The 25,723-nt window shown below is 39.9% G+C and overlaps 1 protein-coding gene across 4 annotated transcripts in view; it reads left to right on the forward strand.

Moving 5' to 3' along the window:
- FIG4 (FIG4 phosphoinositide 5-phosphatase) overlaps positions 1-25,723 on the forward strand; it is a 158,613-nt gene that overhangs the window by 19,249 nt on the left and 113,641 nt on the right. For 3 of the 4 annotated variants that reach the window (XM_084624323.1, XM_084624324.1, XM_084624322.1), the window contains exons 2-7: positions 4,312-4,410; positions 6,412-6,535; positions 11,429-11,585; positions 12,523-12,573; positions 18,957-19,105; positions 25,435-25,563. In XM_084624323.1, the coding sequence (XP_084480449.1) occupies positions 4,312-4,410; positions 6,412-6,535; positions 11,429-11,585; positions 12,523-12,573; positions 18,957-19,105; positions 25,435-25,563 (709 nt within the window). Of the gene's footprint in view, positions 1-4,311; positions 4,411-6,409; positions 6,536-11,428; positions 11,586-12,522; positions 12,574-18,956; positions 19,106-25,434; positions 25,564-25,723 lie in introns of those variants that run through there. The other variant, XM_084624325.1, reaches the window with a different exon arrangement.

A 25,723-nucleotide genomic window follows, 5' to 3' on the forward strand; every position in this document is an offset into this window, starting at 1 on the left:
GGTAGGCTATTATCAGCAGGAGAAAAAAAAGCTTTTGTAGTGATAATCAGGATGGCCCATTTCAAACAGTTGACAAGAAGGTGTGAGTAACAGTGGGGGAAAAATTAGTATGGGGAAATAGTTTTTATTTTGTGTAATGACCCATCCACTCCCAGTCTTTATTCAAGCCTAATTTAATGGTGTTTAGTTTGCAAATTAATTCCAGTTCTGCAGTTTCTCTTTGGAGTCTGTTTTTGAAGTTTTTTTGTTGAAGAATTGCAACTTTTAGGTCTGTAATTGAGTGACCAGGGAGCTTGAAGTGTTCTCCGACTGGTTTTCAAATGTTATAATTCTTGACGTCTGATTTGTGTCCATTTATTCTTTTGCGTAGAGACTGTCTGGTTTGGCCAGTGTTCATGGCAGAGGGGCATTGCTGGCATATATCACATTGGTAGATGTGCATGTGAATGAGCCTCTGATAGTGTGGCTGATGTAATTAGGCCCTATGATGGTGTCCCTTGAATAGATATGTGGACAGAGTTGGCAATGGGCTTTGTTGCAAGGATAGGTTCCTGGGTTAGTGTTGTGTGGTGTATGGTTGCTGGTGAGTATTTGCTTTCAGGTTTGGGGGCTGTCTGTAAGTGAGGACTGGCCTGTCTCCCAAGATCTGTGGGAGTGAGGGATTGTCCTTCAGGATAGGTTGTAGATCCTTGATGATGCATTGGAGAGGTTTTTGGTGGCGGCTGAAGGTGATGGGTAGTGGCGTTCTGTTACTTTCTTTGTTGGGCCTGTCCTGGAGTAGGTGACTTCTGGGTATTCTTCTGGGTCTGTCAATCTGTTTCTTCACTTCAGCAGGTGGGTACTGTAGTTTTAAGAATGCTTGATTAGAGATCTTGTGGGTGTTTGTGTCTGTCTGAGGGATTGGAACAAATGCGGTTATATCTTAAAGCTTGGCTGTAGACAATGGAGCGTGTGGTGTGGTTTGGATGAAAGCTGGAGGCATGTAGGTAAGTATAGAGGTCAGTAGGTTTCGGAATAGGGTGGTGTTTATGTGATCATTGCTTATTAGCACTGTAGTGTCCAGAAAGTGGATCTCTTGTGTGGATTGGTCCAGGCTGAAGTTGATGGTGGGGATGGAAATTGTTGAAATCCTGGTGGAATTCCTAAGGGCGTCTTTTCCATGGGTTCAAATGATGAAGATGTCATCAATGTAGTGCAAGTAGAGTAGGGGCGTTAGGGGACGAGAGCTGAGGAAGCGTTGTTCTAAGTCAGCCATAAAAATGTTAGCATACTGTGGCGTCATGCGGGTACCCATAGCAGTGCTGCTGACTGAAGTGAAGAAGTGAAGTGCCCCTCCCTGCCACAGGCCTGAGAACCTGCGCAGTGCTTATTAGGCTGCTATATGGCTGTGCAGCTTAGAGGGAACTTAGATACCAACCTAATTTCATAGTGTGGACCAGGCCAGACCCCCAAAGATTTAGTGAGTTCCATGTGCTACCTTGGGTAAAACTTAACAAATTGAGATCATCACATCAATAGTTAGATCTCTAGCTCTTTGCAAAAACGAGCAAACAGAACCCTTAAAACTTGTTAAAAATGGCAGGTTTTTTCAGGGCTTATATCTCTGGAAACCCTGGCTCATGGGACTCATACTTTGGGTCACTAAATCTATCCTCCACCCTCCAGAGGCACACCACATTACTAAGAAATCGGACTAAGCATGTCCATTTTAGAGGACTTAAAAAGGTCGACCTTTTAAAATGTGGTGACATTACCCTAACTGCAGTGGTGCTATCATGCCACTGTAATCACCCATGATGTGCTAGACACTTCACAGCAAAGAAAGATATTATAGTTGCTTCAAAGAACTTACAATCTAAATTTTACAGGTGTGGGTGATTCGGAATAGGGAGTTAAGGGGCATTGAGAATAAGAGTTGGAAGCATTAAGATCACATGGTTGGTCAGTCTAGGTAAGAGTGTGTCTTGGTGGTTCTGTGGTTTTTGTTGTGTGTGTTGTATATAAAAATTAGAGTAAAGATATAAGGTGACTAAAATTGATTTACTTGCAGTGTGGAAGTTGTGGAATTGAGTTTTCAAGGGAGATTTAAATGAGGAGTGTGTGTTATAGCTTGGTGGACCATTGTAATCCTAATTGTAAAGAACCACATGCATGCATACTATGGCACAGTTCTGTAAGTGGAAACCCTTTTGCAGAGAACCATGCGATATACGTGTAATACCTAGGTACTAGGATACCAGCTGGAGTTTTTTGCGGGGAGTAGAGAATGCTGAATAGGGCTTTAAATTCTATTAATTTCAATTTAAATATTTTGTCTTAAATTTGTGCTTGTTTTTTCAAAAATGAGCTTTTTGTTCATCTTCACTTTTTCGCTCGTATGAATTCTGATACTCAGGCACTGTGTAAATCTTGTTGCTGATCCCCCTCACACATCTTAAATCCATGTGACCGTTCAAGTTAAGAGCAAGGCTGAGTACAGCCACATGTTTTCCTACTAGGCTGAGCATTATTAAAGGCTACACCCTGTTGTGTTTAGGACAGTACTGAGGGAAGGAATTAGCAAAACAAAAGCTTCCTACAGCAAGCCAGTCCTGTAATCTGCACTTACTGTTAATTACCCTAAATGTAGAAGATAATTCAATTTTAGTTTACCGTTTTGTCACGTAATGAGTACAGTGCAAATGTTCACTTTTCACATTTCGCTTAAGAGGTAGAAATACAAATAGCCTTGTTTTTAAAAATGCAGTTATTTCTTATCAGTACTGTTAAAATTAAATTCTTAATTATTTGTTTTTGGATTAAGATTTGAAATTTTGGTATATCTCTCACTTTGTAATGTTTAGATCCTGGCAAATAGTCGGGCATTTTTTAATGAGCCCCTATAATTTTTGAGCATAGTATGTAGAATGTTCTTAAATATAGATGTTTTTTTACCAGTGAAATCTATCCATCAGAATATTTGTGTTGCCTGACTGAAACTTCTCTTATATATTTTCACTTGATCCTCCCCAAGGAATCAGTGTTTCTAGTTTGATCTTGGATACGTAGTTGTCCATCTTTTACAATGATCTTCCCTCCAAGTCTGCCATCAGAATCAGATCTTAAAAATGCTCCTCATTATTTAAATTAGCTATCATCCGTGGTGAGTGTTCAGCATGTACCAATGATGTGAAGAAATTCTTCTTGTGGTAAAGACTGAATAATGTTTTAATCAATCTGTGGGCTGGGGTGAGAGGGTATAAACTGGAGTCATGTATTATCAGTACACTGTATAACTGCAATTGATATGAAAGGAAGTTTTTATGCAAAGGTGTAGTTTGGCCTTCAATAATTAACTTAAGGCACCCTACTCCTGCAAGGAGCTCCCCAGGGACAGATCCTTGCACTTGTGAAGTTCCTTGCAGGATCAAGGCCTAACCTCTCAGTAACTCTTATGTCCAGAGTCACTAAATTGAAAAAATGGATAACAAGATCAGACATCAGTATTATTGCCCTTTATTTCTTTCTCTCCATCTCCTTCAGTTTCTCTTTTTGCATTTTCCCCTTTCTCTGTCTCTATTTTGGTCTCTGAGTTTCTCTTGTCTTTCCTCTCTCTCCCGTCCTGCCTCCCTCTTGACACTCTGACCTCCATGTATATCAGTCAATCAGTTTAGGTTCTTATACCTTTCCTGTTATGATGGTGTTGGAGCTGGTGTTCTCTGTCTACAAAGAAGCAGAAATGCTTTAGATGTGGAAGACTACAGAGGGAAGTTGACTAGCATTCTAGTTAGTTTTCTCTCATCACTTCTTCCACATTTAAAGTACTTCATGGAGAGACAGATACTGTTTCCATTAAGCTCTTTAAACTGGGAGGCTATTGGAAAAAACAACTGACTTCCTTAGGACTGTTCACCAACTTCATCTTGTAGCCTTGCCACTAAAGCATGTGAGCAGGCTACTTGAAGACTTTTCAGAGAGTTCAGTGATGGCTAAATGGGCAGAGGGGACTCTTTTCTGTAAATTGCATTTTCCTTTTCCACACAGCTGCCAGTTTTTCTTTCCCCAGATTTAAATTGGTTTTCTTCCCTCTGTGGTGTGAGGTGGAGAGTTGAGGGGCTTTTTAAGTGTCGGGAATCGATTAGAATCGTCATGAAACACGTACAAAATGTACCTGAAATGCTGATGGCTAAAACAATACCATTTACAAATGTATCTGATGTAATTAAGATAGAGCTAATCTACAGCTATATAATGCTATTGTTAATATGTTTATAGTTTTGCGGGGTTTTCTTTCTTGTACAATATATTCTTTTTTTTTTTTTTTAAACCTAGCGGTATTTTCTTGTTGGGAGTAATCATGCAGAGACCAAGTATCGTGTTTTGAAAATTGATCGCACTGAACCAACAGATTTAGTTATAATTGATGATAAGGTAAGTTCAGAACAGCTGAAAAATGTACTCATGATGCTATCAGTTTCACATGTGTGATTTGTTTTCTACATAAATGGCAGCCAAACTTTTCTCTTAGTACAAATGCGTAACTCTGTTACATCATACTTCCATGACACTCCGTTTCTGTTAGCTGTGCAGTTTGTTAGCTATGATCTCCTAATGTCAAGTAATAGATGTGAGTTTTGTCTTACGTTCAGCTGTGTCATTCTGAAATGCAAAATGAACTCGCTTAACTACTGCTTACCTAAATGCTTGAAGTTGGTTTGAAATCACTTACACAGCTGAAGCAAGATGAGCAACAGACAACAAAGCTTGGTACTGTACAGAATAGAGTAAGACATGGTGCCTGCCCCAAGGATTTTATGGTGTAATGCCTAGCACGTCAAAGATTTACACACCTACTTAACTTCATAAACATGTGCAATTACTTCCTTACTTTTACTTCAGGGGGAATACTGATGTGTATAAAGTTATGGATATGCATATGTTTTTGGAGGATGAGGGCATGAGGCATCAATCCTGCAAAGAGATCTGCCTGCACTGGGTACTGTACCATTCCACTCAGTGGAATTCTAAGAAATTCACAGTCCATTTTGGTTAATTTCATGGTCATAGGATTTTAAAAATCATAAATTTCATGATTTCAGATATTTAAATTTGAAATTTCATGGTGTTGTAATGGTAGGGATCCTGACCCAAAAAGAAGTTGGGGGTGGGAGGGAGGATTGCAAGTTTATTGTTGTGGGAGGTTGTGTTACTCCTACCTCCTACTTCTGTGCTCCTGCTGGTGGTGACACGGCCTTCAAAGTTGAGCGACCTGAAAGCGGTGGCTACTGGCCGGGAGCCCAGCTCTGAAGGCAGAGCCACCACCACCAACAGCAGCAAAGAAGTAAGGATGGCATGGTGTGGTATTGCTACCCTTACTTCTGCACTGTTGCCTTCAGAGCTGGGCCCTTGGTCCGCAGTTGTCACTCTCCAGCTGCCCAGTTCTGAAGGCAGCAGTGCAGAAGTAAGAGTGACATGCTATGATATTGCCACCCTTACTTCTGTGCTGCTGCTGGTAGGGCGCTACCTTCAGAGCTAGGCACCTGGCCAACAGCAGCCACTCTCCGTCCACCAACTCTGAAGGCAGCGCAGAAGTAAGGGTGGCAATACTAAAATAACCCAATAACGACCATCCCCAGCAACTCCCTTTTGGGTCAAGGCCCCCAGTTTGAGAAATGCTGGTCTCCCCCATTAAATTTGTATAGTATAGGGTAAAAACACAAAAGATGAGATTTCATGTCAGGAGACCAGATTTCACGGTCTGTGACACATTTTTCATGGCCCTGAATTTGGTTGGGCCCTGGACAAGTGTCCACATAGACCCTAGTTCTACAAAATAATTTGTTTAAGAAGACAATTACTGAAAACTGTTAAAGTACAGAAAATACAAGGCGACCACATGGTTGGATGTATTGCAGGGCAGAAGGATTTTTCTCCATTCCAATGAAAAAAAGTCCTAGCACTTCAATAAATGGAGATTAATGCCGATAGATTTTGTTAGAAATGAGGAGACAAATTAGGATAAGAAAATTATTAAATTATCAGATACAATTATTTAATTTATTTGAATAAGACTAAAATGTAACTTAATAACAAATATACTTTTTATTAAATGAGCAATTTTTCTTTTAAAGGAAATTTAAAAAATAATTTTAAACAATCACTGTGGTGGACTAGGTACTGGCTATCTTATAGACTGTTTGATCTTGGACTCAAGCTTGACAGTGGAGATCAGGTCCCAAAAATACAATTTTGCTTTGTAATCTTGACCACATATGTTATGAAATTGAGAGCCAATAAACAATGGAAGCCATGATGTTCTCTTTAGTCACTTTTCAAAACAGAACTATGCAATTAAATAAACTCCACTATTCTGTGATGTAAAGTAACAATGATAACCAAAAGAATAAGTTCAATATGCATTTCTATTTTCAGCATGTGTACACGCAACAAGAGGTGAGGGAACTTCTTGGCCGCCTAGATCTGGGAAATAGAACAAAGATTGGACAGAAGGGCTCCTCTGGGTTATCTCGAGCGGTCTCTGCTTTCGGTGTTGTAGGTAATCCCCTTGTTTCTTTGATGGTATTTTTTTTAGGAAAGTATAACTCGGAGCACAAGTGGTAATTGCAGTACTTTTCACCAGTCAGGATATTATCCACTCTACACAGAGATCATGTAGCAAAGTAACAAAGTACACTTTTTTGCACTTTTTACAGTGACTTTATAGGTGTTGCTTGTATCACACTTACACAGGCATGAGCAGTCAGTGGGAGAGCTGGATTTAAAATGTCAAGTCCATATGTCATTTGATCTCAACAGCATTCCAACCAGGAATGAATCAGCATTTAAGCAGCACTGGAATTTGGTCCTTACTTTAGTCTGCCAGAGCCTGAATCTTGATTTCACGGTATGCTGTTAGACTCATCTCTCCACCCTGGCCTGCCTCCCTCCCCTTGCCCAAAAGCATCTGAGTTCACTTTCCAATATTTTATTAGAAGATGTCCTAAATGAATATTAGAAAGTGTGCTGCAACAGTCCACCAGGTTTGAAGGTGATTAATTTGTATCAATATGCTCCTCAACATCTGAATTCAAGGCTGCAGAGAAAGTAGAGATTATGACTACTTTGAAGACCACTGTAAAGAAAGATTGAAACATGGCATAGCACTGCATTGCTGCAAGAGGATCATTTACTGAGGTTTCATTACATTTGTCTGTCTTGTTTGCTTTAATATCCCCATATTAATAGGAAATGCCAAGTTAAACTGGAAAATTCGGAACTCTCCTTTGTTTAGAAGTTATGAGCAGTGTTCATTCTTTGTAAGAGGAATGAGAGCAGAATCACAGAAGCCTAGGACTGGAAGGGACTTCGGGAGGTCACCTAGTCCAGTCCCCTGCACTCATGGCAGGACTAAATATTATTGAGACCATCTCTGACAGGTGTTTGTCTAACCTGCTCTTAAAATCTCCAATGATGGAGATTCCACAACCTCCAAAAGCAAATTATTCCGGTGCTTAACTACCCTGACAGTTGGACATTATGAAAAACTTCCCAACCTAAACCTTACTACAATTTAAGCCCATTGCTTCTTGTCCTATCCTGAGAGGTTAACAAGAATAGTTTACCTTCCTCCTCCTTGTAATAACCCTATTTCCTCATGTTAAGTATCCTCACACCTTCATGTCAACTGTCCAAAATGGGCCATCTTGATTATCACTTCAAAAGTTTTTTCCCCCTTCTGATAATAGCTCCTCTTAATTCATTAGCCTCTTACAGTTGGTATGGGTACTTCCACCTTTTCATGTTCTCTGTATGTATAAATATCTTATTACTATATGTTCCATTCTATGCATCCAATGAAGTGGGCTGTAGCCCACTAAAGCTTATGCGCAAATAAATTTGTTAGTCTCTAAGGTGCCACAAGTACTCCTGTTCCTTTATGTACTAACTGTCATGTTCCCTGTCGGTCTTCTTTTCTCCAGACAGAATTCTGCTAATGATCTCAGTAAATACCTTGCTGATGCCCCAAAATTCAGGAATCTATTGGACCATTTATATTATCCAAGTGTGATGTGATAGTCCATTCAGTTGGACAGTGACCTTGTTTACTCAGAATTCTGCAACATGCCTTGGTTATTCATATAAATACACATTTTTCATCATAGGAAAGTTGGAACTGCCATAGCTAGTCAGACTAGTGGTTCATTTAGTCTGGTATATTGTTTCCAGATGCTTTTGAAGAATAACACACACACATTCTTCCAATCCATGCACAGATGTTACTTATCTCATCCCTTAAAGCATAAGGTTTATATTTCTTATTTTTATAGTCCTTATTTCTCACTTCAGGCCATTGATTTTCTCTCTTTTTAAATTGTAAGTTTTGTGAAAATGGTAACTGTAAAAATTTAGTTCATGCATAAAAATGCAACTTGTTTGGCAGATTGTATAACAGAGAATTTAAAAAAAAAATCAAAGGCTAACTTCTGATTTACATACTGGTGAGGAGGTTTTTTTGAAAACTAGTGAGTGTGTGCTCCGAACATATTTAGGCATTCAAGTCTCTGAAACAGGTTTACCGAACAGCAGGAAGGTTCAGTGTTCTGGAGGAATTCTAAGTAATTTCTCTCAGATTTCTGAAGATGCCATAATAGTATACTTTAAAAAATAAAGCTGTTTGATAAAGCATATCAGACATTTAAGATGTATATTTGATGTGATATTTTTGTTGAGCAAAAATTGAATGAAAGCCATATCCTAGCCTCTCACCGATCCACATAAGTGACACCTTTCCATGACCTTTCGCTCTTAGTGGAACCACATAGGAGTTCTTCACCTGGCTCCTGGAAAGCGGTGTGGAGTACCTTTCCAAATTCCAGCTTCTGGGAAAGAGAATTTATTGACCCTACCTAATTTTCTATAACCCCCTCTTGCGGTTGGGACTGGGACAGGCAATATCCAGGAAGCTGGGAAGGAGAGAGGCTCTATTTACCACTGCTTATGGCTTATTCTAGGAGAATAACACTCTGATGCTCAAATGAGAAAATATGATTTTAGTCCATTCTCCAATCACTTTGCAAAGCAGGTAGAGCATGTGGATGCCAATCAGTACCCATGTTTAGGGGTAGGCCAAGTTCTAGTTTACTATTTAAAAAAAAAATTGCAGAAACCCTTTATGTCAGTGTAACCTATCATTTAAATCAGCTTCTGTACCAGATGACTGGAGAATAACTAATGTGATGACAATTCTTAAAAAAGGCTCCAGAGGTGATCCTGGCAATTACAGGCCGGTAAGCCCAACTTCGGTCCCAGGCAAATTGTAATTATAGTAAAGGACAGAATTGTCAGACACGCATTTGAACACGATTTGTTGGGGAAGAGTAAAGGGAAATCATGCCTCACCAATTGAATAGAATTCTTTGGGGGGGATCAACACACATGTGGACAAAAGTGATCCCGTAGATATAGTGTACTTGGACTTTCAGAAAGCCTTTGACAAGGTCCCTCACCAAAGGCTCTTAAGCCAAGTAAGCAGTCATGGGATAAGAAGGAAGGCCCTCTCATGCATCAGTAACTGGTTAAAAGATAGGAAACAGAGGGTAGGAATGGTCAGTTTTCAGAATGGAGAGAGGGAAATAGCGGTGTCCCCCACGGATCTATACTGGGACCAGGACAACATTGTTCAACATATTCATAAATGATCTGGAAAAAGGGATAAACAACAAAGTGGCAAAGTTTGCAGATGATACAAAATTACTCAAGATAAGTTCAAGGCAAACTGAGAAGAGTTTCAAAGGGATCTCTCAAAACTGGCTGACTGGGCAACAAAATGGCAGATGAAATTCAATGTTGATAAATGCAAACTAATGTACGTTGGAAAACATAATCCCAACTATACCTACAAAATGATGGGGTCTGAATTAGCTGTTACTACTCAGAGAATTTGGACTCATGGTGGATAGTTCTCTGAAAACATCCACTCAGTGTGCAGCAGAAGTCAAAAAAGCTAAGATGATGTTAGGAACCATTAGGAAAGAGAGATTAGACAGTAAACATCATAATGCCGCTATATAAATCCATGGTACTCCTCCAACTTGAAAACTGTGTGCAGTTCTGGTCACCTCATCTCAAAAAATACATATTTTAAAAGGGGAAAAGGTACAGAGAAGAGCAACAAAAATGATTAAGGGTAGGAACAGCTTCTGTATGAGGAGAGATTAAAAAGATTAGGACTTTTCATCTTGGAAAAGAGACGACTAAAGAGAAATATTATAGAGACCTATAAAATCATGAATTATATGTAGAAAGAGAATACGGAAGTGTTATTTACCCCTTCACATAACAAGAACCAGGGGTCACCCAATGAAATTAATAGGCATTGGGTTTAAAACAAACAAAAGGAATTACTTCTTCACAGAACACATTGTCAACCTGTGGAACTCCTTGCCAGTGGCTGTTTGTGAAGTCCAAAGCTGAAACTGGGTTCAAAAAAGAATTAGATCAATTCATGGATGGTAGGTCCATCAATGGCTATTAGCCAAGATGGTCAGGGATGCAACCTCCCTCCTGCCCTGCTCCGTGTCCCTAGTCTGACTGCCTGTTGCTGGGACTGGATGATGGGATTGATTAATTACTGTGTTCTTTTCGTTCCCTTTGAAACAAATGTCTTGGCCACTGTCAGAAGACAGGATACTGGTCTGAGTTGGTATGGCCATTCTTATGTAGGGACCTGACTAGAAGGCCAGAAATTGGATCTCTGATCAAAAACTAGGTAGGTGACAATAATACAAAAAATAGTTTGCTGAATCCCTCACTCCAGTACTTACAGAATACCAGAAGAACTTCAGCTGCCATTTAGCAATCAGAATCCAGTAGCCTAGTGTAGATGCCTCAGAAAATGTTTCTTACGGTGTTAGGTCGGGGTCCTTTTCCTGTGGAGGTCAGAGCAGTTTTTTCAAAAATGGGCTAATATGGTAGAAGTGGGAGGAAATGTGGAGGCAAGGATGGTTGTAGTTGGCCCCTCTGCCCCTTTATTATTGCTGATGCAGCTTCTTTTCTGGGCTATCTTTTTGCTGCTGCTCAACTGCAGCAGCGAGGAGAGAGCCCTAGGGGGTTCCCTCTCAGAAGTCAGTCAGCAGGGATCAGGGCTTATTCCTGATACCAAGAAGTAGGGTCCGGGCCTCCCAGATCCCCTTCATTCTCCCCACCCTCAAGCAATTGACTCTTTTGGGGCTGAAGCTGATTTGGATGCTCACTTTTTTAACGGAGTGAGAGTTGGATAAATGTGAGTCCTGCAGTGCTTAAAAAAAGAGCTTTCAAATGTTTATAAAAATTTAATATTGTGCAAAGTACTGAAATAGTAGCTGATATTGTCCTTCTAAACGTTGTATCTGACTAAATCAACTCATGACAAATGGGTTCTTATTTCTTGTGTTTCTTCAATTTTGAACAGGTTTTGTTAGATTTTTAGAAGGCTACTACATTGTGTTAATAACAAAAAGGAGAAAGATGGCAGATATTGGAGGGCATGCAATATACAAAATAGAAGATACAAATATGATCTACATTCCAAATGACTCTGTACGAGTCACTCATCCTGATGAAGCAAGGTAAATGGTGGTGGTAGACTGTGCTTTTACATAGCTTTTTTAAGCACTGAGGAAATATTGCAAACTAAGGTTCATAGACTCCTATTAATTATATATGCCAGAGGGGAGCCATTTGTTGAACATTGAGCTTGTTTCTCCAGTACTTTATACTAGCTTTATGCTGAAGTGACATTGGCTTAAATGGAGACAGACTGGTGTAATCAAATGGACAATCATGATGCAAGTTCAACTGAGTCTACCCAGAGGGGAAATGCAGCTGTGTCATGCTCCTTCGTAGCTTCTGCCAACATCTCTAGGTTATTTATATGTCAGAGCTACAACTAAAGAAGTGTGTGTGGCGTGGATGATTGTCAGAAACCATCCACTCCATGTTAGTTCATTCAACGCTAATGCTATTAACATGCTGCTTAATATACTAGTTGTCTGAGTAGCATTAGGTCCCCTGTGATCCCCATGTAAACCTCACTGGAAAGGGTCACTTGCACTCCATCAAAAAGGTGGCATGGGTGGGGAGAAGATTAAGTGGCACAATGCCATCAAAACCAGCTGGAGTGTTGGTGTTTAAGGATGCAGGGCAGGTGCAGACTTGAGGCAGGGAGCATTATGCACTTATCAAGGTTCAGTGAAACTGGCTTCTCATAAACTGAGCTTGTTTTCTGGTGAGTACTCCCATGATTTTTCATGCAGGAAGGAATGTGGCCCTCTGAGATTAGTAATCATGAATAATTGATAAAATTGAATGATTGATAAAATACTGCAAAATTCAGAATTGTAGTAATAAAGACCGGGAACATCTGATGACAATGAGTAGACTTTTGCATATCTTGATCAGGGTGTTCCTCAAACTGATTATTCAGTGTCTCACTTTATACATGTTGAAGAGAAGTTGCTGTTTCAGAATAATTCCCCCCCCCCTTGTCTGTGTTACTCTATTTAGATATCTACGAATATTTCAAAATGTGGACCTGTCTAGCAATTTTTATTTTAGGTAAGTGTTTAACAATAGTTATTGATTATTATCTCAATTTTTAGGAAATATCTTAAAATCTTGGCTTTAATTTTGTCAGTAGCTTAGCACAGTTTTGTATAGTCGGATTTCAAGTTTTACCTGGAAGTGTCTTGAAATTGATAATGTTAAAGGTGATTAATGGAATGATTTGTTTTAAAACTCTTCATTGTTTGATTGTTTAGATGCACAAATGATTTTTCTTTTCAAATTTAGTTTTGTTTTATGGTGACAGCCTTAAAGACCAAAGCGCTCTCTTTAGCCACAGAAAAGGAACAATATGGTCTGCAAAAGCTTTCCACGCTGACATACTAATATCCCACAACTCTTCCATGACTTTGTTTGCATCCAATACAGACTGATAGGCAGACTTTTCCCTTCCCCTTATATAGTAAAACATATGGCAACAAATGAAGAGCCAAGGATTTTCATGCTTTCCAGAGAGAGGGCAGAATTCTTTTCCTCTCACCATCATCTTCACACGAATCAGATGAGAGGGGAGACTCCTATTCAGTTTTTACTTTTCATAGTATTTTTCGTTCTTAATCTTGTTTTTCAGAAATAAAGCTTTTTTTCAGTTTAGGAGTAAAGAAAAGAGAGGTACCATGCGGAGAGGTACTACAGGCCTTGTATCTGGGGGTGTCTGGTTCTTATTAGATCATTCCATATACCCCTTCATTTGACCCACATTTAGTGCTACTTCATTTTGCTGTGTCTAGTCCTAGCTGCTCCTAGATATGAGAGAAATTCTGGAGTAGCAGAAAAGCAGGGAAGAGATAATGGTACAGTCAGCCAGCTGTTTGAGGACTAGAGAAGGGTGTTGCAGAAAACAAAGCAAAGAGGGTGTGTGTATATGATGAGATCTCAGGAGTACAACCTGTAACTGTGGGACTGCTGTGCCCCCTTAATTCTCCAGCCTGGGTTGTCTCTCACAATGCTTTGTCAGTGACAAGCAACAAACCCCTCCAGGCACTGTTATCACTCAGCGGCACATGCAGAGGCACACCCAGCTAAGTTGCATGAATACTCTCATGAACTATACACAGGGAAACACCAGCAGATCTCCCAGTCCCCCATCCTGGCACCCCATAAGTATACCGTCTTGTGCAGCTTAAGACCTTCTCTTGAACAGTGCAAACTTATTAATTAGTTAATTAATTAATTAATCATGCACCTCATGAAAGGAAAGTGGACATGCACCAATCTTTGTAACCTGAGCAGATTCCCCAAGCAGTTCAGACAAATTCACTAGTTAAGATAAAACATTAAAATAAGTTTGACTACAGAAAGATAGATTTGAAGTGATTATAAGTGGTAAGAATAAAAGATCAAAGATGGTTACCAAAGAAAATAAAAAGTTAGCACGCAGTCTAAATCGTAAATCTTATTACACTAAGCAATATTTGGATCAAGCAGTTTTTCTCACCCCACTGGGTGCTGCAGGGAGGTTACAGTCCTTGATACACACACTTTCCCTTTAAGCCTGGGACCAGTCTCCTCAGTTCAAGTCTGTCTTCCCAGCATTCTTCTTGTAATCAGCATAGGTGGGGGAGGAGAAAGGTAAAAGAATGATGCCACTGTCCCTTATTTTATACCGTCAGTCCATGTGCCTGCAAAATACTAGCCCAGACATTTCCTGGTGGGCATTGCTGAGTCAGAGTTGAGCAATGCCCAGTGTGCGATGCTTGCACAACTCTCTTACAGAATTGCAAATCCCTTGTTTACAAGTCCCTGCTGGTCAATGGCTGGTGGTGATCCTTCAACACCCGCCCAGATGTTGGTCTCCTCCTTTGTTGTTGTCACTGGAGAACCAGCTGTGGGCGACTCCCAAACTCTCAACATATTTCAATAACCATACAGCAAAATCTCATAACTTCATACTCTCATTTTGATGGAACAATAGGTTTCAGCAGATCATGACCTTTCCTATGATATCTTACATGGCATGCTTTGTATGAAATATCACAACCATCTATGAATGATTGCTGCTTTGAGGTACAGTGTCAGTGTGTATTTTACATCCTCCCGTCATTTTAAAAAGATTTACGTTAGTTTTTCAGAGCTGAGTTTTTATAAAGGAGAAATATGCCACAGGTTCATGTAACGTGTTTCACAATATGACATGGGAAAGGTTGTTCACAATGTAAAAAAACAAAAAGCTCTTTTTTGACAGTTATGTTCACAATTGCATTATTTGCCAACCCCCACCCTGAAATGCACTCCTCCCTCAATATTTTCATTAATGTCTGAAGGTTATTAGTGTCAGACCATGTTCTTGGTCTTATCCTTTTGTAGCAAAATTGTTCTAGCTTTATGAAAATAGCTATTCTGGTATTGTTACCCTAATCCAAAGCAAAGTGCTGATGGTTCAGAGCAGTGGTTCTCACCCGTGGGCCACTTGCAGCCCAATTAGCACACAGCAGCAGCACATAGCTGCAGCCCACTTGACATCTTTAGGGCCATACAGGTAGTATATATATTGTGTGGATGTGACTCAGTTAACACAGAGAGAGCTGCAGATGTGGCCCACAATGGTAAATAGGTTGAGAACCACTGGTTCAGAATCACTGCAACACATTAGTTTTCTGTGTGTACTGGTAAACTTTGTTGAGAATCTTGACCAGAATGCCTCAATCATTAGAAAGCTAGCTGCTGTAAAGAGAAAATTGGTATAACTTCAGTTCCAATGCACAAGGAGCTGAAGGCAAAGTGGAAGAACACTCCAGGTAGAACGTGTAGAAGAATATCACTAAAATTGCCTATAAAAAAGGCAAAAAGGGAGGTTTGCAGCTATAAGAGCTATCAGGCTGTGCTTTTTGGTGGGGAAAAACAGATACATACGCGAGAGCTGGTTAGCAACACCAACTTCTTGAAATCAGTATGCCAAAGATTAAAACAAAAGTGTATGTTTTAATTCATTCTTTAGTTGTAATTAATTAATAACTAAAACTCACTGGCAGACCTCGGATCCTAAAACCTCCAGTGTCATCTAAAACAGGTAGCGTAGGTTTTTGTTTCAATCCCACTGGTTGTATTTCTGCTTTAGAAGTATTTGCAACTTGGTTTGAAGTCCCTCTCAAAAAGGGAAATCTAGTGGCTTAAAAAATTACTTTGTTCTCCTTAAAATAGGACTATAATTAAATATGGAATGCTTTCACTTTAAGCATCTGATATGGGTCCTGTGACTTTTTAGCATTGTGGGACTGAAAGCTTTTTGCTAATTTCTCAGCAATCACCATCTTGAACTTGGTTGGTAGAACTTATTTCCTACATTTGCTTTTGAAGTGTTAGCTTTGTTTTATCTTTAGGAACATAGGAATTGCCATACCTAATCGGAGCAGTAGTCCATCTAATTCAGTCTCATGTTTCCAGCAAAAAGAAAAGGAGTACTTGTGGCACCTTAGAGACTAACAGATTTATTTGAGCATAAGCTTTTGTGAGCTACGGCAAGAAGGTGTGAGTAACAGTAGGGGGGAAAATTAGCATGGGGAAATTATTTTTTTATTTTGTGTAATGACCCATCCAATCCCAGCCTTTACTCAGGCAAACTATTTCCCCATGCTAATTTTCCCCCCTACTGTTACTCACACCTTCTTGTCAATTGTTTGAAATGAGCTACCCTGATTACCACTACAAAAGTGATTTTTCCTCCTGCTAATAATAGCCCACTTTAATTGAATTGTCTCATTACCTTTGGTAAGACAACCCCCATCTTTTCATGTACTCTGTATATATATATTCCTACTGTATTTTTCACTCCATGCATCTGATGAAGTGGGTTTTAGCCCACAAAAGCTTATGCCCAAATAAATTTTAGTCTCTAAGGCAGTGGTCTCCAAACTGTTTTGATTGCGCACCTCTATCAGTAAAAAAATTTTTGAGCACGCACCCCCAATATATGTATATTTATTTATGTATAAATTATATACATGTACTACTGTACTAATATATTGTGTAAATTATAAAACATACACAAAAAATAGAAATTAAAAAACGATGAGATAAAGATGAAATAATATTTTAAAATTTTATTTTATTTATTAAAGGTACAAAAAACCTTTTTGCTCTCACTAAAAATATTAATGTGATTGAATATGCTTTATTATTTTTGAAAATCTTGGTTTAACACTTTGTGATACAGCGGGCGCTCAGGGTGGGGTGCGGGGTCTGGAAGGAAGTTAGGGTGTGGGAGAGTGCTCAGAGTGGGGGTGCGGGGTCTGGGAAGGAGTTAGGGTGCGGGAGGAGGCTCAGGGCTGGGGCAAGCAGGAGGTGCAGAGCACTTACCTGGAGCAGCTCCTGTTGGGTGCAGGGGGTGTGCAGGTGGCTCTGCACAGTGCAGCACCACCCCCATGGCCACAATTCTAGGAGCTGCTCCCCCCGGCAGGCAGGGCCACCTGGAATGCAGGGGCTTTAGGGGTTTCAGGGCCCCGGGCTAAGGGGGCCCCGGGGCCCTGGCCTGCAGCTCTAAAGCCCCTTTCGGAATGCAGCCCTGAGAGCACGGGCTGGAGGACTCAGGAGGAGCAGGGGCAGCTGCGCAGCCAGCGGCTGGAGAGAAGTGGTGCTTTCCCCTTCAAAGCTCCGCTTCTCTCCAGGCGGCTTTGAAGGGGAAAGTGCCGCTTCTTTCCAGCCGCTGGCTGCGCGGCTGCCCCTGCTCCTCCATGGGCCGGAGGACTCGGGGCTGCCACCCCTCCCTTTTTTTTCCCTGGCGGTGCTCCTCCTGCCACACACCCCAATCAGTCGTCTTGCGCGCACCCCACTTTGGAGACCACTGCTCTAAGGTTCCATAAGTACTCCTCGTTGTTTAAACAATTGAGAATAGTGATGCAAAATGTACCTATCCTTAACAATCACTTATGAAGGCATTAACTAAGAAACTCAGTACAAATTACAAAGTGATATGATTATTGATGAAAAACTTGCAAATATCATCTTTTCCCTTCTCCTTTTACACTGGCTTCTCTTAATGATAAATATGTGCTACCAAGAGAACCCAGGAAAAAAGTATCTTCCCAAACTAGACTGAATTACTGTATGCTTGAGATATTGCTCAATTCACACAGAGGGTCAGTTGGTCTGGACTTATATACGGGCTCTTCCCCACTCCCCTTGTAGTCTCCCCTCTTCCTTGGATGTTCCTAAATAGCTGTTGATGTTCTCCCAGCACCACTGGAGGCCATTTTTATCTGCAGTCCTCACTCCCTTTATTTTTTAGGTTCCAATCTGTTAGATATCAGCGGGCCTTGGTAGCTTTCTGCTGGTCTTAGTGCTGCAAACTGAAAATTGGCTTACACTGGGACTGTTTGTGAAAGTGCACCTGGTGTCCCTCCAAAGAGTGCTACTGGTATTTTAAAGTTGCAGTGTGAAGACCAGCAGAAGGTTCCACGCTAGGTTCCTAAGAAGTAGAAGGGAAAGGAAAGCAGATCTCCAGGTGCAAGAGTAACTAAAGGAGGAACAAGGAGTGCTGTCCATTTAAAATGGATATTAGTTAAATCAGTCAGGCTCCTTTTTTCATTCCCTAGCCTATATTTCCTTTTTCTGTTTATATCTATTTTTTCCCTCTCTGCTCTTCCGCCATAGAGGGAGTAGGGGGAGAAGCAAAGGACAATTCATACACTCCTGCTTCTGTGGCACAACTTTCCCTTCCACCCATCCATGTGCTGTGTGCCAGGACTTGGGGCAAGTGGTTGATCCACAGACTATATTGCTGAACGTATATTATGACTGTCCACTGTATTTTCTGTTCAGGCCAAACCATAATCATGTTCAGTTTTCCACATGTTAGTTCACAAATTTGTGGGTACACAGTGTTTGTGGGAGGTTAAATTTATTTGACTGTTTGGGATGGTAGGTCAGGAGGGGTATATGTCTCTCAGAATAGTGGGACTCATGTAGCTGGAACCAAAAGACTCTGGCAAACTGCCTGGCGTCTGTCTCAGTTGTGACTTTAGCCTTCTTGGTAAGGTGGCCATGTGTTGCGGGCCAGCCAGCATCTCTGGCTTGGTAGCCATTCTGACCATGGACTCTTCTATTCAGGACAAAAGTGACTCTTGTCCAGGCTGGGTGGTTGTAGTCACTTTCTGCTAAAGAGCTATGTTCAGTCTCTTTTATTTGTTTACCTTGTTTTTTGTTTAAGTTTCAGCCATTGTGCCATAAACTATTCATTAGATTGTAATGTGTTGTGTGCAGGATTCCCTGTGCAAGCAACCATTCTGTAATTACAGTATATTTGTCTAGTTTCATTGTCATTTGCTATTTTACGCAAAATAGTCTACACTGGATTAAATAACAATACATGTAGAAAGCAAGAGTTTTCAGAAGTATTCCATGCTCCCATAATTTTTACTAAATTTTAATCTTGGTTTCAGCTACAGCTATGATCTGTCACACTCTCTTCAATATAATCTTACCATCCTGAGAATGCCACTTGAGATATTAAAAACTGAAACAACTCCGACTCGACAGGAGAGCTTTGATATCTTTGAAGATGAGGGACTTACAACACAAGGTGGAAGTGGTAAGTATATTTTAGACATACTGAATTAATACTGATATAGTTAATGACAAATGCAGTTAGAACTATTTTCACTTCAGCCTACCTTGCAGAAACATCCAGCTTTTTTTATTGATCAATGCAGTCTTATAACAGTCCTCAGTTAGTAAAAGATTACATAAAGTGCCAATTACAGATATTTGAGTATGAGCAATGTAATTTTTAGAGATGATTAATTTATTTTGGTCATTTACATTGTAGCTCAGGGAGATAATTGATCATGCTGACATTTTTCAGCAATTGATTATTCAACTCACCCAATAGATATGAATTTACAAATGAAGCAGTAATCAATTTTCAGGGAAGTATAAATAGTGCTAATAAATTTTGTCTTGTTTAATGTTGGTAAATATTGATAACAAAGAAATTGTATGATATTACCAACTTAAACCATTAGGCTCTACAAGGGACTCTGAACAAAACACACATTAATTTAAACTGCAGCCAAAGTCTTCCATTTTGGATCTGACAAATACAGCAGATTTAAAGGGATATTAAAAAAATAAAATTTATCGTTAAAATGTGTGTTCATGTCTGATTTTTTTCCTCAGTGCAACCCCCCTCTTCCACTTCCTCCCTCACAGGAAAAACTTGAGTTGTTTTATTTTAAGTGGGTTACTTGGTTTCTTCCTCTAATACTTCACATTTTTAGCACAGCATCATCAACAAAGTTGGACTGTAATTTTTTTTTGCTGTATCTGTTTAATGTTGTAGAAATATGCGAAACTACATTGATGATCATACAGTTTATAACATGGGACCTTTCCCATTTTTCTGAAAAAAGTAGAATATTTTTCAAAGTTAAAGATTTTATATATATATAATATATATAAAAACTTGCTAGACTTTGAAGAGCCAAGCACTTGCTAAAAAGAGACTTTCGTTTACATTGTAGGACACATGGCTGCTGCATCCATGTTCTGGTAGCTGTGAAGCAGCAGTTGAGCTGCTTGCAGAATTCACAGATCATCATTTCTTTTTTTATCTGAAGTAAATACAGATTTGTATATTTAGAGTTGAAAAGACATTCCCCACTAAATTGTAACCCATTTTTAAGTTAGAATAAATTGTATTTGTAGAACAGGCTGGCATTTGTACCTCCTACATTATACAGTGAACACTTCATCTTCTATAACAGGACTACATTGTGCTGAAGTTCCAGAAGACTAGAAGAAAGCTAATGTTGTGCCAATATTTAAAAAGGGTAAACAGGATGACCCAGGTAGTTTAGGCCGGTCAGTCTGACATGAATCCTGGTCAAGATAGTGGACCAGCTCATACGATGCTCTATTAATAAAGAATTAAAGGAGGATAATATAATTAATGCCGATTGTCAAGGTTCCTCCCCCACTCTGAACTCTAGGGTACAGATGTGGGGACCTGCATGAAAAACCTCCTAAGCTTATCTTTACCAGCTTAGGTCAAAACTTCCCCAAGGTACAAAATATTACCCCCGTTATCCTTAGACTGGCCGCTACCACCACCAAACTAATACTGGTTACTGGGGAAGAGCTGTTTGGACGCGTCCTTCCCCCCAAAATACTTCCCAAAACCTTGCACCCCACTTCCTGGACAAGGTTTGGTAAAAAGCCTCACCAATTTGTCTAGGTGACTACAGACCCAGACCCTTGGATCTTAAGAACAATGAACAATCCTCCCAACACTTGCACCCCCCCTTTCCTGGGAAATGTTGGATAAAAAGCCTCACCAATTTGCATAGGTGACCACAAACCCAAACCCTTGGATCTGAGAACAATGAAAAAGCATTCAGTGTTTTACAAGAAGACTTTTAATAAAAAATAGAAGTAAATAGAAATAAAGAAATTCCCCCTGTAAAATCAGGATGGTATATATCTTACAGGGTAATTAGATTCAAAAACATAGAGAACCCCTCTAGGCAAAACCTTAAGTTACAAAAAAGATACACAGACAGAAATAGTTATTCTATTCAGCACAATTCTTTTCTCAGCCATTTAAAGAAATCATAATCTAACACATACCTAGCTAGATTACTTACTAAAAGTTCTAAGACTCCATTCCTGTTCTGTCCCTGGCAAGCGCAGCATAGAGACAGACACAGACCCTTTGTTTCTCTCCCTCCTCCCAGCTTTTGAAAGTATCTTGTCTCCTCATTGGTAATTTTGGTCAGGTGCCAGCGAGGTTACCTTTAGCTTCTTAACCCTTTACAGGTGAGAGGAGCTTTCCCCTGGCCAGGAGGGATTTCAAAGGGGTTTACCCTTCCCTTTATTTTTATGACACCGATCAATATGCATTTGTGGAAAATAGATCCTGTGAAACTAACTTGGCAACTTTTTTTTAATGCGATTGCAAGTTTGGTTAATGAAAGTATTAATGTTGCTGTAGTATACTTAGGCATCTGTAAGATTTGGAACCATGTGCCATTTTGATAATTTTATATCTTGCTAGATTTTTTTTTAACATGGCATACATTAAATGGATTAAATTGTAGGTTTCAAAATGTAATTGTAAACAGGGAATCATCATTGAACAAATGTGTTTCTAGTGGGGTCCCACAGGACTCTATTCTTGGCCCTACTCTATTTAACATTTTTTATCAATGACCGAAAAGAAAACCCATCATAGTCACTGATAAAGTTTGCAGATGACACAAACATTTGAGTAGTTGTAAAAAATGAAGAGGAAGGGTCACTCATATACACTGATCTGGATTTCTTGGTAAGCTGGGCTCAAGCAAACAATATGCGTTTTGATATGGCTGAATGTCAATATATATATGTAGCAACAAAGAATGTAGGCCATGCTTATAGGATGGGGGACTCTGTCATGGGAAGCGGTGATTCTGAGGTTATTGTACTCTGTATTTGGCACTGGTGTGGCTGTTGCTTGAATACTGTGTCCCGTTCTAGTTTCCACAATTCAAGAAGGATGTTGATAAATTGGAGAGGGTTCAGAGAAGAGCTCCAAGAATGATTAAGGGATTAGAAAACATGCCTTGTAGTGTTAAACTCAAGGAGTTCAATCTACTCATCTTAACAAAGACAAGGTTAAGAGGTGACTTGATCAGTCTGTAAGTACCTACATGGGGAACAAATATCTAATAATGGACTTTTCAGCCTAGCAGAGAAACATATAACCGTACAATGGCTGGAAGTGGAAGCTAGACAAATTCTGAGTGGAAGTAAGATGTAAATTTGTAACTGTGAGTAATTAACCAATGGAACAACATTCCAAGGGTCATGGTGAATTTTCTATCACTGACCATTTTAAAATCAGGACTGGATGTCTTTCTGAACATTACGCTCTCTGGATTATTTTGTGATAATCTAGTTTGACCCGTATAACACAATGATCCCTTCTGGACTTGGAATCTGACTCTGATTGTGAGAAATTCAAAAAAACATGACACGAGAGTCTGATTCAAAAACGCTTTGCATTTAAAAACAAACTAACTACGAAATCTTTAACAGCTATGTTAGAAAAGGGTTAGCAAATTAGGCCCCAATTTAGAAAAGCATATGCTGAAGATTTCTTTAACTACTGTCCTATTTCCAACTTCCCGTTCCTGAGCAATATAACTGAGAAAGTAGTAACCACCAAGCTCCAACAAGTTGTGACATCAATCAACATCCTTTCAGGTTCAGACTAGGGCACAGCATAGACACTGCGCTAGTGGCACTAAATGACAGCTGGCTTGTGGCCAGGTGCTCTGGTGAGATTTCTGTGCTCTGGTGAGATTTCCATGCTCATACTGCTGAACCTCTCTGCAATCTTTTGTACAGAGGGCCACAAGGTACTACTAACTTGCCTACATGACACAGCAGGAGTAGATGGCCCAGCATTACAGAGCTCTCTAGCAGAACTCAGAATGGAAAGAGGTAACTGCTTTTCTTCTCTGAAGGCTCCCACCTGCAGGGTTCCACAGGGAACAGAGTATTCCATCTCTTCAGCATGTATATGAGACTATTGGGAGAGTTGAAACACCATGGGCTTTGCTGCCAACAGTATGCTGATGACATTCAGCTATATATCTCACTCTCAACTAATGCAGCCACAATCCAGCTAAAATGTCAGAAGGCCTACGGGAAACTAGTTCTTGGATGAAGAGCAGCTGGCTCAGGTTGAACCCAGGCAAGACTAAAGTGATGGAAAGGGGAAGTGATTTAAAGATGTGACCAAGATATTGTCTTCACTTCCAATGAAAGCATACAGTACCCATTTGTCAGTCATTTGAAACATCCAGGTCCTGTTTGGCTCTTCACTAGACTTGGATGACCAGGTAGCAGTGGCTTCCAAAAATGAGGGTTTCACTTTCAGCTTTCTAGGAAACTTTGTCCTTTTCTCCCAAACAAAGACCTGGCTACAGTAATCCATGCATTTGTCACCACCTGACTGAGTTACTGTAGGTCACTGTATTTGAAGCTGAATGTGAAGATGATGCACAGAATGCAGCTGCCTACCTTCTATATGGCTCAGGCCTCAATGAGCACACGAGATCTGGGCTCAAGTCCCTCCACTGACTCCCAGTGAGCTGCCAATAACAGTTTAAGGTGTTGATCCTAATTTTCAAAGCAATTAATGGATCGAGCCCCAGTTACATTCGGATCAGATTTTGATTTGTGACCCTTTTGACAGCCATGCTCCTCTGGGACAAATGCAGATCACAAAGCTCAGGACCAAGCAAGGGAGTGCTGGGGCCACAGTCTCCTCTGTCAAGGGGATCTGGCTATGGAACAATCTTCAAAGTATATCAGGTGAATCCAGAGTCTGAACATCTTTAGAAAATGTTTATAGCCTTCCTTTCTGAGAATGCCATTCCATCATACATGCACAATTCAAACACCCTTTTTATTCCCAAACCCCTCTTTTCCCACTTCTCCCCCCCCAAAAAAGTCAGTGTTCTGACCTGTTCTTGGGAGAGATGATAGCGGTTCCCATGAAGTCCATTAGGGACTTTCTGTTGCTATTAATTTTACACGGAAAGCATTCATATACTACAATGATGGGTGGCAGTATAAAAATCTTAGCTGCTTAACTTTAAACATGTGCTTAAATCCATCGCTGTTCAGCATAGTCCTTGTCATAAATATAAAAGGAAGGGTAACCACCTTTCTGTATACAGTGCTATAAAATCCCTCCTGGCCAGAGGCAAAACCCTTGCACCTGTAAAGGGTTAAGAAGCTAAGGTAACCTAGCTGGCACTTGACCCAAATGACCAATGAGAGGACAAGATACTTTCAAATCTGGAGTGGGGGGGACAAAGGGTTTTTCTGTCTGTGTGATGGTTTTGCTGGGAACAGATCAGGAAGGCAGCCTCAGAACCTCTGTTAAGTTAGTAAGTAAGCTAGCTAGAAATGCGTTAGATTTCCTTTTGTTCAATAGCTGGTAAAATTAGCTGTGCTGGATGGAATGTATATTCCTGTTTTTGTGTCTTTTCGTAACTTAAGGTTTTGCCTAGAGGGATTCTCTATGTTTTGAATCTGATTACCCTGTAAGGTGTTTACCATCCTGATTTTACAGAGGTGATTCTTTTACCTTTTCTTTAATTAAAATTCTTCTTTTAAGAACCTGATTGATTTTTCATTGTTCTTATGATCCAAGGGTTTGGGTCTGTGTTCACTTGTACAAATTGGTGAGGATTTATTATTAAGCCTTCCCCAGGAAAGGGGTGTAGGGCTTGGGGGGATATTTTGGGGAAAGACGTCTCCAAGTGGGCTCTTTCCCTGTTCTTTGTTTAAAACGCTTGGTGGTGGCAGCATAGGGTTCAAGGGCAAGGCAAAATTTGTACCTTGGGAAAGTTTTAACCTAAGCTGATAAGAATAAGATTAGGGGGTCTTGCATGCAGGTCCCTACGTCTGTACCCTAGAGTTCAGAGTGGGGAAGGAAGCTTGACAGTCCTGAGGCACATAATTAAGTAATTTATTAGAGCATAAGCTTTCGTGGGCTACAGCCCACTTCATCAGTTTGTATGGCAACTCACAGTTTGTATGGCAACTTCCAACTTATCTGTGTGTGTGTGTGTGTATATCTTCTTACTATATGTTCCATTCTATGCATCCGATGAAGTGGACTGTAGCCCACGAAAGCTTATGCTCTAATAAATTTGTTAATATGTACGGTGCCACAAGTACTCATGTTCTTTTTGCGGATACAGACTAACACAGCTGCTACTCTGAAACATAATTAAGTGGTTTCTTGAATTGAGGCCAAGAATACTCAAATTAAAAGCCTCAGTTAGTGTGTTTGAAAATGAAATTATCAAACACAGTTGAGCTTTTTTTTATTATTGATGCATTTTCATTTTAACATTTTAGGTGTATTTGGGATTTGCAGTGAACCATATAAAAAGTATGTGTGGAATGGTCAACTGCTGGACATAGTAAAAAACACTGTTCATCATGACTGGCTGTTATATGTTATTCATGGATTTTGTGGGCAGTCTAGTATCCTTTTTACTGTAAGAGAACAAATATTGGTTTATTGCATTTAAAAGTTTGTGTATGGACAGCAATTCACAGGACAAAAAATTCATTACTGCATCAGTTCTTATTAAATTCTATTTAAAAGGATTTTCACATGTATTATGACAGTCATTTAATTAGT

Source organism: Lepidochelys olivacea, assembly GCF_965140295.1.
Source record: "Lepidochelys olivacea isolate rLepOli2 genome assembly, chromosome: 3".
Lineage (NCBI taxonomy): Eukaryota > Metazoa > Chordata > Testudines > Cheloniidae > Lepidochelys > Lepidochelys olivacea.